The sequence below is a fragment of the Corvus moneduloides genome, chromosome 1, assembly GCF_009650955.1.
Source record: "Corvus moneduloides isolate bCorMon1 chromosome 1, bCorMon1.pri, whole genome shotgun sequence".
Taxonomy (NCBI): Eukaryota; Metazoa; Chordata; class Aves; order Passeriformes; family Corvidae; genus Corvus; species Corvus moneduloides.
Window position 1 is genome coordinate 50,138,438 of NC_045476.1, and position 13,986 is coordinate 50,152,423.

Below are 13,986 nucleotides of genomic sequence, written 5' to 3' on the forward strand. Positions count from 1 at the left end.
TATTTCAAAAATTAGAGCAATAGAAACTTAATGTAGCAGAAGATTCAACCAGGCAACCAAAATCCAGTTAATACCAATTCAAGCACTAGAGAAAATTTAACAGTTTACACATGACTAAATGAAAATCCAGGAGCTCAACAGATGGCTTGGGAGCCACTGGACAAATCTCCTTCCAGCCTGTGTACATGAGACAGTTCATGGCTCAGATAATGCCCATTAACTGCACAGAGCATTAAGTACACAGGCAGCATTTTAACAGTCTGCTTTATGAAGATGCAAGCTCTTCACGCTTGCAAACAGTAGAATTAAATTCCTTTAAAACAGGCTAAAGGCTTCTCAAACTGCAAAATTTAGTTTATTAAAGAAAAACCCACAACAACAACAAAAACCACCATGCAAACAACCCCACACAAACAACCACCAGAGTCAGTCATACCACCTTCCAAGCTAGCTTACCACCATGTTTCTGATAACTATAGCAATGCTTATGAAAGTCCACAAGAGCAGGTTTTGTCTCCCTTTAGTGCAAGGTACTATTTTGCAGTATACGGAATGCTAAAGCTAGGTCTGGCATCAACTTGCATCCTTAAATGGTTCAAATTATCCCACCCTCCCCCACTTTCTAATTCTGATGAGCAACTGAAGAGTTCCCCTTTTTTAAACATTAGCATGAATATTTTTTTAATTCTTCCCACAAAAAAAAAAAAAAGCTGAATATGTACACTACAGTCTCCAATAAGTTTCAAAATTGAAATCACAAATTAGCAGACACATCCACATAAAACAAGCTATAGTGTCTGAAAAGTCAGTATGTATATTACACCCTATTACTATGAGTATCTACTTGACCTGCAATCAAGGGAACTTCTAATTACCCCTGCTTTTTCATCTGTGAAGCTGCCATCCTCTCAGCAACATTTCATGGGAGAGCTGGTAAAGTGGTCAGCACCATTACATTTCTCTTTGGACACTGAATTTACATCAAATTCTATCCGTTTTGAAATTATTTTTAAGCATTTCCACTCCAGAAGAACGATCTTTGTTATTTTCGTACACACCATGTCCCAGTGATATCCCAGTCCACTGATTATCTCCTTATGTTTCCAAGACACACGTTATATAAATACTTTATTAAGAACAAATGTTCCAGTCACTCATCTTTATTTTTGGGACAGTATCCAGGAGAGGCACAGTTAAACCAACATAAACCAACTAAGAAAGCACAGGCAACGACAACTGAAATAATGCCATTTGCACTCAAACTTTATTGGATTTACTCACACCTGTGATAGTTGTTTGGCATGCACCAGGTTTCCCCAAGGCAAGATGTTCAGTTCCAAGAGCTTCAAAACAAGTGAGGCTTGTGACAGTGAGAGAGGGCACCAGCACTTTGGGGATCTTGAAGGAAGAGTACATTGCTTAGGCAACTGAATAGAAGATTTAACTCAGTAAAGCCAATTTTGACAGTTAGGTTGACAGATTAGGCAGAATTAAACAGTCTGCTTCAGTTTAATAGCCAGCTATCTCATCCATCTGTTTGGGTTCACTGGGCTTCCTGTACGATGAATTTGCATGAACTTCATTTTAAGTGAGCTGGAAACAAAATCAGTGACATCATCACACTTGGTTGCACTATCAAAAGTATTTGCTCACCTACCTACAGCCAGTATCGTTTAAGTGGGTATGACAGGCAAAATACTAAACATACTTTTTTACTGTGTGCATCTTGGACATTTCTTCTGTTCGTAAATACCATAGCCAAGATTCTGTGGGATGGTACAACACAGAAAATAGATCCTTAAAAATTACTCTCAGCAAAATAAAAAGTTGAATCGCTACACTGTGCGTTAAAACAGGACAACTTTTGTGGCTCCACAGCTGTAGCACGATGCCAGAAAGACTTGTGTTCTGTATCCTTCACTTACCAAACATTTCAAAATACTTAGAACAAATCCCACAAGAGTTTTAAAATGGCCTGCTTCCAGCTGCTACTTAGTCATCTTGAAAACTGCATTAATTCTGCAGGGAGCTCTACACTTCCACACTCATTACCACTTGCATACCCTTTGCGGCACTCAGGCACTCTGGAGGACACCTGACATTCAGCAGAACTCCTGTCTTCTTCATTGTTCCTCATTTAGAATATTTGTGAGATTGCTATGATAACTTCCCCACTTCAGATAGCAGGATTTCTTTTTTTTTACAACGGCATGTTCTTGAAAAAGTCAGAGGATTTCATGTCACCATTCATTTGCACCTTAGCTTAGGCAACCAGGAATAATGTCAGAATGGGTGAGGAGATGGGGTGAGGGCTGTGGTGTTCCTGAATAAAAATAGTTTTCAAACCACACGAGGCCACACACTGTCAACACAAAACAAGAGGACTACACAAATACATGTGGAGCTACGAGAAGCATCAAAGTGCTGTAAGCTCCTTTCAGCAGCATTTCAAGTATTTTGGCGGTGTAAGACACAATGCGTCATGCAGACATGACTTCAGTGTTAGCACAATTGAAACAGGTGTCAGTGTCCAGACTGTCTAATACTTCAACAATTTAGTACATCACTCAAGGAGTCTTCAAGAATAAAAGCCCTTTACATGATGGTTATCATGGAATGCTACTTGTTGGGATTGAGAACACAAAAAAAAAGGAAAAAAAAAAAGCAAACCCAAAAGCACAACCCCAAAACACCTCACACACACCGTCACCAGAACGGCACCAAAGAAACTATCTCCTCTATCAAATGAATGACCTTGTGACTCCCCAGTCACACCACTGAATCTGTATCTGTTCTAACTCTGATCTGCATTAACAATTTTCTTTCCCTTTATCTCCAACCCAACTGAGTCAAAGCCAAACTGGGCAATGGGGTGAGAACAAGTGCCAAGACAGCTTTGCTTTACCTGTGGACTGTTTAACATGGCTTATGGACCCCACTGAGCTCAATCGCCCTCGTGATCTCCAGAAAACTGCAACTGCTACTATTTCACGTGGCATCAGTAAAGTTGTTTAAAGTCAATCCCTAAACAGCCCTGTCTCACAACCTAGCTATTCTTCTACGCACTACTCCCCCACACAGGATGCAACACTAAAAATGCACCTGCTTGTTAACACTTACCTTAATGTTACCAAGTTTAAACAATGAAATTGGGGCTTAGCAAAAAAAATAATTTCTTTTTTCCAATAGCAATCAAATGTATGTCATGCTCTAGATGTTTTCCCTTCACAAGCAACAAAACCAGAATTTACTTGGGTTCTCCTCGTAGCTCATTATTTTCTAGTCCGCTTCACAAGCTGTTAAATTCAGTATAAAACAGCAAAGCTTCTTAAGCAAACACATTTAAAGTGGGTTAGGGTATAGCTGAAAATAGCCAAACGTATTCGCTGTCATTCTCCCAAATGCACAACTACCATCCCTTCCCTGCCTTTCCACGGCCCCTGCCACAGACGGGGGAACCACTCCACTCCCGACAGCAGCCCAGCCCCATCCTTACCACACCGCTATGCAGCACACGCCGGCAGCTTTCTTCAGGTCTGTGCCTCCAGAGAAGTTGCACTAGATGGCAGCTTCCCCCTGTACAAATCCATCTTCCCATCCCACCTCATTCCCAGCCCGCTCCCCCCGCGCTTCCCCATAGGAGGGGAGCACACACGAAGTGGTGGCATTGTGCTTTTGAGGACAGGCACTGAAGCTGCGCAGCTGAAGCGGTTTCTAACTGTTGCAGAACAGAAACCTTTTAGTTACCTTGTTCTGATTTCCTTATATTTCTTTACAAAAGAAAGGGCGTCAAGAAGTCTAGGTTTAACACACACAAAAAATAAAACTGCACAAATACATCGGTTGTGGCAAAGGTAGCAAAGCTTTTGATGTTATCTAGCAAAGGACAGATGTTTTCATGCTGTGCGGATGCTGTCTGGTTACACTTATAAAACCAAAATAATGTCAATAGCCGTTAAATTCTGGTTTCTAAAAAAAACAATAATTCCAACATACCACATTTCTGCATAATTAAATCCTCTTTTGAGTTAAGTCATACTCTGTCTAAGTCTTGTGCAATTTTTCCAAGGAGCACAGAACAGTGAGACAAATTTTTGTAACCACTTTTATGGCTTGTGAGAACTGCTCCCCAAAACAATTGTTCTTATTTGTGGTGCCTAAGTTGTAAGGAGGAAACAACATTTTGCCGTGATTTTTTTTTCCACAACTCAAGCAGTTTAAAAATTAACTCTATTCAGGCCCCTTGAACTTACAGATTTTCAGATAACACCTGTCATGTTAATAATTTAGTTTCTTTCAAAAGGTAGCAGCAGCAATCTGTCTCATGCAGCTGTTAAATCATTTGTTTTTCTTTTTCTTTTTTTTTTAAAGCAATGAGGAAGCACCAAAAATACATTCATTATGCCTCAGTATTGACCAGGTTGTACATGGCAATTCCCTCCTGCCCCTAATTACCCTTTTGTCCTATTTCCTCTCTTGGTAATTTCTTTAACTCATCTTTCACACACACACACATATTCCAGTATACACTTTCCCTCTTAAAGGAGCTGATGGTCACTTCTATTTCAAGTCTCTTCCCACTGCACTTTTGTCTCTTCTTTTAAAACTAGCAAAGTGATTTGGGCTACCCAAAGAGATACACCTCTCACAGCAATACAAACACCCAAGGAACTCTGACTACCCAGTTACTTCTAGCAAGTAGATGCATTTACTAATTAGCATCTTCCTTGGAGATAGAGTTGAAAGCTCTTCTAGTAAAGGGGCAGAAGGGAGCCGAAGTCATCTGATAAGCACTGAGAGGCAGATAATGCAAATTCCAAAACGAGCTGACAAAAAAATCAGGTTTCAGCCATGCTTTTGGGAAATACTCCCCTCTCCATACATGCAACACTGTATTTTTCTTAGAAAACTAAGAAAATTAAACTTCTGGGAAACAAAAAAGCAGGCATGGCTTCAAGAGATAAGCAAGGCAATGATTAATAGTCCAATTTTAGAAAAAAAACCCCATACCTCGATTTTATCGATGCTTTCACCCTAACAGCCAAAATTCTCGTTTTTATTTTAATATAAGTATGTAGGGTTTGTTCAAAGCTTTCAGCAGTTTTCTTAGATGCTTCCTTCTCTATGAATTATTTATCATTTTTGGAGCAGCATTTCAACAAAGTCAGGGAAAGATACATCAAGAGTCACAACAGCCAACCAGCCCTACTAACACACAGACCACAGTCTAGACTTTTGAAAACTAGAGATAAACACACACAGAGCTCGCCCTCCTCAAAACATTAACAAAATGCCTACAAAGACATACAAACCAATGAGAATAATTTTATTTTCTTTTATAGTTTTGTAAAGGTTAATGGTTAATTTCCTTCCTCTCATTTCAGCACTGCATTTCTCCAACTACTCCCCATTTGCTAGCAAGTCTCCAGAAAACATGGAATTTTTTCTTCCCCGGCTGAAAATTCCCACCCATTAGTTCAGGGATATCAAGTCCAGGGCCTCATTAAACTCCTCACTCCCATCACTGCCACACGCCAAAGTGGTGCAGCAAAACTCTCACTCTATGTACAGCCAGCCTGACGTTCCTACAAGGAATATTCTTACGACAAAATAAGGAATATTCTTGACCCAAGAAAAAGCCCAAACACCACATCAGGCTATATCCCTCAAGGGGCAACCTAAATTTAAAAACTCTTGCTCTCATTCCACAGAGATGTTTTTATAAAGTCCCCCTTAGGTATTGAAACAGTCTTTAAATGTTGTTAGCCTTTCAGGCTCACTTATATGATATTAGAACAAACAACAAAACCAAGAATGCCAACAGAAAAACAAACACACAAAACAAAAAAAGTAGAAGGATTTAAATAATTTTGTATTTTCAGATGTGCATCCAAAGTCTTATGATGGCACTTTAAGTACCACTCAAAGCTGCCACCACCATCACAAATCACCCTTCTCAAATAAATCATTGCCTACCATAGTGTTTTTAGCAGTGAGCAAATATTTTCTCACTTAAGAGAGTATCCACAACCTTTTCATTCAAAGTAATTTAATTGCATTCAAAACAAAATAGTAATTAAAATTTGTAGAAAACAGTCTTTTCAAAACATCATCAGACTGTAAGATTTCCTTCTATCCTAATATTTTTTCTTAGCTGCAAACATTTGTTCTGTGGCAATTTAGTTTGCACAGAAGTGCACAAACATTGTATCTTCAGTGGATGGAGGATCCATGCAATGACAGTCTGGTTTATGTAGAAACATAGATGTTCTAGGAAAAGTTAAGCAGATAGCCAAGCTGGTTATGACTAGTTTTAGTCTGCAAGAAGAAGAAACAGTTGAGTGCAAGTTCAGGTTTGGGGGATGCCAAAGGGATTTACACAGAGGCAGATTTTCCTTTCATATCTGTTGTTTGTACAACATATTTCTGAATTCATGCAAACATAACATCTTTTCACACAATCTCTTCATATTCCTGCTGTTTATCACACTCTAAATCATTCACAGCCTTTTTAGCCATATCACTAACTATTAGTAAGTACTGTGCTTCTCAGATAATGCCAGGAAAGAAACAAAAGCATCCATTTTATTAGGCAGAATCTAAGGAAATACTCTAAAATTCCACAGCATTCTGTGATGCTTAGGAATTCTTAGCCAAACACACAGAAATCTGTTTTTCCCCCTATGTAGGGAAAAAGAAAAAGCCAGGCAAAGATTACGTCCTTACACAAAAGCACATTTTTAATCACAAAGTGATTCCATGGTAAAACTGAACACCTACATCCAAACCAGAAGCTGCGTCAAGTGTGGTGGCAGGCCAGTACATACACCAAGTGGACTGCAAAATATGTGCTAACACACTGTGACTGCATCTCCTGGACCAGGGCAAGACAAGTGTTCACTCAACCAGCTTAATCCTTCTGTGTTTCAAACAGCAATCCACAGCTGAACTGCAGTATGATGAGACACAACACAGAGGTATCAGAAACACTCGCAGTGAGGAGTGTCCACTTTGCATTTCCCCATACCTGAAGTTTACATTTCAGCTCTTGAACCTTCAGTTCTAGCTCCTTCTCCCTCTGCAAAAGATTTACACTCTCCCTTCTGAGAACTTGTTTCTCTTCAGACAACTTCTGATCTGGTGTTTGTGTGCCAACCTGGTCTCTGGCACTGAGGTAGAAGCTAGCATCTTTTCCTTTTAAAAACTAAATCAAGAATAATTAATTTTAAAAATACGTAATTTACAGAAAACCCTTTGTGTTTTCCCAGTCACTAACTCAGAAGTCTTTTTCATCCACAAACTGTCTAACAATACACTTATAATACAAGATCTGGAAAAGTCAAGGTCCTTTGTAGCTCAAATCTCCCATCTAGTAAATAAGCCAAAGCACGTTAGGGTTAGTGTGTGGGATCTCTACCCTAAAAGTTGTTTCTGTAACAAAAAAGAGTGATGTGAAGCAATCTGAGTACTGTGACAATACTATAAACTACCAAAACTCCACTACACCCCACATGGACTCCATCCTCACCTGTATGGCTTTGGTTACATCCCAGCTTGTTTCCTTCTCAGGCATGCCAGCCCAAAAATGTCTGTGATGTGCAAAACATACAGAAATGGAACAGAAAGTCTGCTGGCTGCTGCCTGCTCAGGCTAGTCAGGGCAGCTTTGTACATAAAAGTATCTCAACACAGTGCGTCAAAAATAACCCCAAAAGCCCTCTTCCTTTTTTAAAATCAGATTCACAGCACAACTGTAACTCAAAAAACAGAGTATCATAATAATTCAGTATGAGGCATTTTACTATAAATTTAGACTACTTTGAAGAGCACCTGGTTTCATATTAGTATTTGTTAATAGCACAGACTTGCCTAAATGATCTAACTTTAAACCAGAATTGGAAAATGTGCTGGTATGTGGAAGGGTGTGCCCGCAGGTGATTCATTAAAATTTTCAAGAAGCTCAAATTATGGAACATTAGCAAATTCTAAACAAGTGTTTTTGGAGAACACCATACTCCTTACACCATCTCAACTTTATGAATGCCAAGTACCGTTTTTCCCACCCACAAGCATTTTCCTCAGCAGCCTGTTGCCATGGCAATCCTAGCAACTGCAGGACAAGTCTCTTTAAAAAGATTTCTGACAACAGCTGTATCTGCCAACTTAGCAGCACCTCTTGTCAATGTAATTACAAGTTGCAGAGAAACCGTTATCCCCTAAAGCTTGCTTCAAACTGCGATAGCTGGCTTTATTTCATATAAGCACACATTGTTACATTCCCACCCAACTAAATCACCATAATATGTCTGTCCTGGTAGGCAAGTATGCGTTTACAATCCATATTTGTGTCCAGTGAGTTTTTAATAGAGATCAATAAAGAAGGGAGAGATACAAAAAGCCGCAAGGACAAGCCTGTGGAAATTACACAGATGCTAAAATGAGCATCACTGCATTGCCTATCACTGCAAAGTCTGACTAGAGGCCTAATGTCCTACAATCTTGACTTTCAACTAAGCTTCTGTGACCAAGGGAGGACTTCTTTTCCTCAGAAGGGGAAGAAGCAGAAGTACTTTGTTTTCTGGGCACCAAAAGAACTTGGGTCAGCCAGAAATAGACCTGAGGCAAATCATACTCTAAAAATCACTTTCCCAGCACAACCTGAACCATTTTTGACAAAACCATTTAATTTCTAGAGTATGTTCATGGCAACATATCAGACAGTCCTTCCCAGCCTGCTCTGCTTTCAGTTAAACAGACAACTCCTCGAGGGAACACTGCGCCGGTATTTGCAAACATCTGCTACATGTCGTGTGATTTAAATGCTTTAAAACTTGTTACTCACCTGGTCACACATGTTTAAGTTCAGATCAGCTGGTATCTGCAGTGCCCAGAGCCTGTACTTCTCATCAACACTCAGACATCACAAGTTTGGTGGAATTTTAAATATGTTTAGTCTATTCAGAATTTAAGATTTTCCACAGTTGCCTGATACTGCTTAGTAAGATAATATACAAATCAGCAGAGATTATGCAAACCTCTTACAGAAATATGCACTGACAACTACTAGAATATAAGCATGCTGCAAAGATCAGAATCTTCCATACTAAGGCCAGATACCCTTCAGAGGAAGGAACTGAGAGGAATCTCTTACACTGGCATTTGTCTAAAAGCTTAGTGACAAAACTTTAAGTAATAGAACAGATCTCTGCTGGCAATTTTTTTCTCTAAAGGCTACAATTAAGAAGCAGTGTAGAAGACTTTCTTCATGACCTTCAGTGTAGTCTAATGTTTCCATGCCAAACAGCCTGCCTAGACAGTAACATTTTAAGTAGGAACTACTAGCCCTCTGCATCAGTCTCCTAATGCCGATTAGCAGCTCTTTTAGGTCATTTCCATCAGTGCTAACATGTCACACAAAGCCTACCATTTTCATCAGTCAGAAGTTTTGAAATTAAATTACATTGCTTACCAACATTAACTACCACTCGTGAATCTCTTTATCAAGGGATACAAACAGCACTTTGCAAATATGTCATGTTTTTCAGTCTTCTCATTAGAATTTTTTTAAATTACAGGTCACTTGAATTTGTGTCCCACATGTATATTCACTGTTTTTAAATACATTCACGTAGCAGGTTTCAAAAAGAGAAAGATTCATTTATTACTATCATTTTGTATGTAGAACTGAAATACAATTAAAAACTTTAATAAAACAGTTCCTGCCTGTTCACTGTTATCTGTTGCTCTACCAACATCTGTATTCAGAAAAACAGCTGCCATAAATTTGGAAATTAGGGAAATTAGAAATTAGGAAATTAGGAAAAAAAATATCAGGAATACCATTGGGAAAATATAAGCATACCTCAAACTGGTATTTGTGGAATGGAATACAGATCTTATTTTTACAATTTCCTTTAAATATCCCCACAGCACTGTGGAAAAAAAGTAATGCATTTGATATCCTATCGCTCGTAAAACATATGCTAATGCTTCAAAAACATAATCCTCTAATCTAAAAACAATAGATCAAAGAAAATTTTGTGACTAGAAAAACACCAACACATTACACAGCAGCCTCACATGGTTTTTCTCTTAATGTGTTGCTACAACATTTTATTGACACTGACAGCTTAATACACCTGACAAAGGAACAGGCCAGTCACAAAATAAACATGCACGGTTGTTTTTTTCCTTTCCCAAGAAGAATGTAGGAAGTCATTTACCTACACACACAAAAAGTTCAGACACATCTTTTAATTTTGGCTTAGTTTGCATTAGGCAGAACCACCAGTTGCTTGCACACAAAACCAAAAGCTGCCATCACCCTTGTTATGCTTGTCATAGAACTGCTGCTAAATATGTCCTTTTTGTCTTCTCAAGAGTACTTTGTCCAGCACATTCAACATTAGAGGTTTTTAAAAGATCTTTTTCCCTTCTTGAGATGGAGCAAAGAACCATTTTTCTTTAAAAAGCATTGCTCTGTTGTTAAAGAAAGCCCATAACGTATACTGGACAAAGAAAAAGAATTCAGCATTTTGTATATTACCTTCTTGTAGTATTTCCTGAATGTTAAGAAAACCCAAAACAGTGTTTCCATAATTTTACAGAATTGTGGAGTGCAGCAAGATTTGCTCACACAAAACAAGTTTTTTCTTTAGGAGACCCAACATTTCTCAAAGAGAACTTAAGAGAATATAACCCCCAGCACAATCAAAGATCAAGCAAGTACTTTAAAAAGTGGTTGCATAGAATAAAAGCTTTTACATCCAGGTGAAAAACAAACTCCACACATACACAAACTACTTACCTTACTAAAACCAAGTTTGCCAAAAACTGTGTTAGTCCTAGGACATGCTTCAGTCAACGCACAACTTGTTTTCAAGAAGTCATTACATTTACTGACATTCAAAGTGTGGAGAGAAAATACAAGTTATTAGCTGTCATTTTTCATAGATGCTTGATGGCTTACAACAGCCAAAAATTAAATCAAAACAGTGGCACTGCTGTTAAGACAAGTAATGCCCCACCTTGAGCTTTCAGTCTTTATAATTTTAGGTGCATTTGCAAGCCAGGTCTCATCTTCTTCCAAGAATTAATGAATCGGATCAGGACAGGTAATGTACCTCAGAGAAATAGTTTGCAATGAACATTTTTAGCAGTTTAATTACCAGCTAGCAATATGCAAATCTTACTTATCAATCCTTTCTCACAAATGTTAGCATGTGTGTGGTATCCATTCTCTTTCTCTCCTTAATCAAGGGAGACAGCAGTTCTGGCACACCCCTCATTCTCCTTACATGCAAGACTCGGGGTTTGGGTTGGCTGAGAGAAGCATCGTTTCTGCAGTTATAACTTGGTATCTGAACCACTGTAAAACCAGGACAATTCCAGAAACATGGCTTTTGGTAGACAACATTCTACCTGTAATTCAAAGGAAAGGATCCAGAGTTTGGAGCTGGAAAGAAAACACCTATGCAACGGAACATTTCAATAACCTTAGAAGCACACTCCTAACCTCTGTACTTTACAATATTAAAGAAAACACTCTGAGTCTCAGAATGCCAGAAAGAGAACCCAAAGGAGAATTACCTATGACAATTACATGTAATTATTAGCAAAAGTTATTCCATAAACAGAGTGAGTAAAGTTTGGCCCACCTCCCCAGATTCCTACTGGGGACATGATGACCAGCATTACCTCCTCCAGCTGGCTCAAAGCTACACAGATTCTGACCAATATGTGCACACCAATTAGCCAGCAGACCAAAGAGGAAAGGCAACCTGTGGCACTCCTGGATTTTTCCCTCTCCTTGCTACAACCCTCACATTAAAGAAAACTATTAATTTTGGGGGGAATTTACTTTTTCTCACTCCCCCCTTCCAACATCCTCTTGCCCATCTACACAAAAATTGACGATTTTAGGGCAGGAGATCGACTCCCAGCAGGACTCCGACTGCCTCCTACAGTATTCTTCAATCAACAGCAAATATTTTATCTCTCAATTTATTTAATTTTTTGGCCTACCAAATATTCAAGGAAGCATAGTTACAAACTTATTTGTGCAACAGATTCTCATTCATCATGTGTTCATTTGATGAACAATTCTTTGTGACATTTCAGTAAAGAATAACTGATGTAAATTTGTAGGGGAATAACAGTACTTGAAATTCTGAAATCTGAATTAGATTATTTTTCTTTTTCCAAAATTAAATGTTATCTTTTTTTCTCACTTAAACAGAAACTTGATGGGAGAGGGAGGATAAGATTAAACACCTCAGTTAGAATCAAATAGTTTTGAACTGTGCTCAGCCAGTGTGTAACAGGATACTCTGTCTGGAATGGAGTAAACCAACTTTAACACAGCCCTATTCGTAAAGCTATCCATGCTGCTTTTGGTGTTGAATAATGCTGAAAGCAGACTGACTCATTAGCTCCAAAGTTAAACATCCTGAGAGTGAGGTGAAGATGTAGCTGGCCTGGTGAAGTGCCTGATAAAGGAACAAAAAAGTGATACTACTGATAACTTATCTAAAGCTGCTGAACTGACACAGCTGGCCTGGACACATCTGGGTGACCAGTCCCACTCTTTAATGGCAGGGTCTTCTGACCCTTCTTGGAGTGTGTGTGGAGATCCTCTTTTGGGTTGCGGTTGCTTCTCAAGGTTATTTCTCAAGGCTGAGCAAAAGAGATTTGGCCTCGGTCTTTGGTGTGACAAATCAATCTCTACTTATTAATTGCTTTTGCTAGCTTTCCTGAAATTGCTCCAATATTGCTTAAAAACAGTGCACTAGACTGTGCTAGTAGTTACAGCTTCTACCCTGTGGAGTAAATAATTATGATTAAGATATTTTCATCTAATTATTATCATAATAAACTAAATATTTTATATAAATATATCTGGTTTGCCATCCTTAATTCCGCAGGACAAAGTTGTACAAAGGTCCAATTGCACCTGTATAATCCTTTAGACATAAACTGTTGACTGGGTCTGGGGCTAAGGTTGGATCCAGTCCCACCTAGACTCCTCTCTGAGAAGTTCAGAAAGAAATGGGGTCCTTTCTGCACCTCGTGAGTCAACTAATAACCTTTGTGTGAGCCTTCCACTCTGCTTGTGACACAGCATCACACAGGTGACAGGTTATGGCTGAGCCTGGGACCTTCCCTAGGGAGGTAACTAAAGGAGCCCGTGGGATCAGTGCCCAGCCATGCCACTATGGGTACAGTGAATATAAAATCAGAGCTAAAACCAGTGTAAAGCAAGTAACAATTCCTTCTACCAGAAGAGAGATGCTAAAGGCTCCAAAGCAAGAGTAGGCCTCTAGACAAAAATAGTATATTTAGTTACAAAAAACCCCGTAACAGGCACACCTGTGCAAGGTCTTTTAGACTGAAAAACCTTTGTTGGATTTTTTTCAATTATATTTGTGCTAAGAACAAATACTATCACTACCTGCAAAGTTGTCTCTTTTCTTAGGCCACATGGCTACAAACTACTTCTAGAGAGGCTTGGGGACATACAGTCATGAGACCTGCCAACCATTTAGTATGCACAACATGCTGTAAAGACACTGACAACTTGACAAAGTAACTGCACGGATGCCATTACTGGTTGTGAATTCACACGTCGCGTTCCCCTCGCTCCCAAACCTGAGACAGACAGACGTGGTTTGTATTTAGCACAGAAACACACGGAACGGGGAGGAGCTCCTCGCGCTCCACTTAGGATCACTGACCAGTGTCCACTATCATAAACATAAGGTGCATCTAAGCCTTTCCACAGGATGATCAAAACTAGTGATAAAATGCTGTTGCACACTCTAGGAAAGTTGTAATAATGGCAAAACACTGACTTGAAAGCCACCTATTTTAAAAATAAGACATGCTTAAGCATTGCCCAGGGCCTGTGCAATTAGGCTTTAGCGGCTTAGAGCACTCGTGTGGATGAGAACAAACCCTTTTCCCCGTGCCTGATTCCTTGGATTAGGGT

The 13,986-nt window shown here is 39.2% G+C and overlaps 1 protein-coding gene across 1 annotated transcript in view; it reads right to left on the reverse strand.

The window, feature by feature from the left end:
* Positions 1-10,929, reverse strand: part of STK31 (serine/threonine kinase 31) — a gene marked incomplete at its 5' end in the record, with an annotated part of 28,453 nt that extends 17,524 nt beyond the window's left edge. The window contains 6 exon segments of the mRNA XM_032104453.1: positions 3,993-4,216; positions 5,011-5,117; positions 7,028-7,204; positions 8,842-8,963; positions 9,753-9,785; positions 10,809-10,929. Coding sequence (XP_031960344.1) covers positions 3,993-4,216; positions 5,011-5,117; positions 7,028-7,204; positions 8,842-8,963; positions 9,753-9,785; positions 10,809-10,929 — 784 coding nt within the window.
* Positions 10,930-13,986: the final 3,057 nt, after the last annotated feature.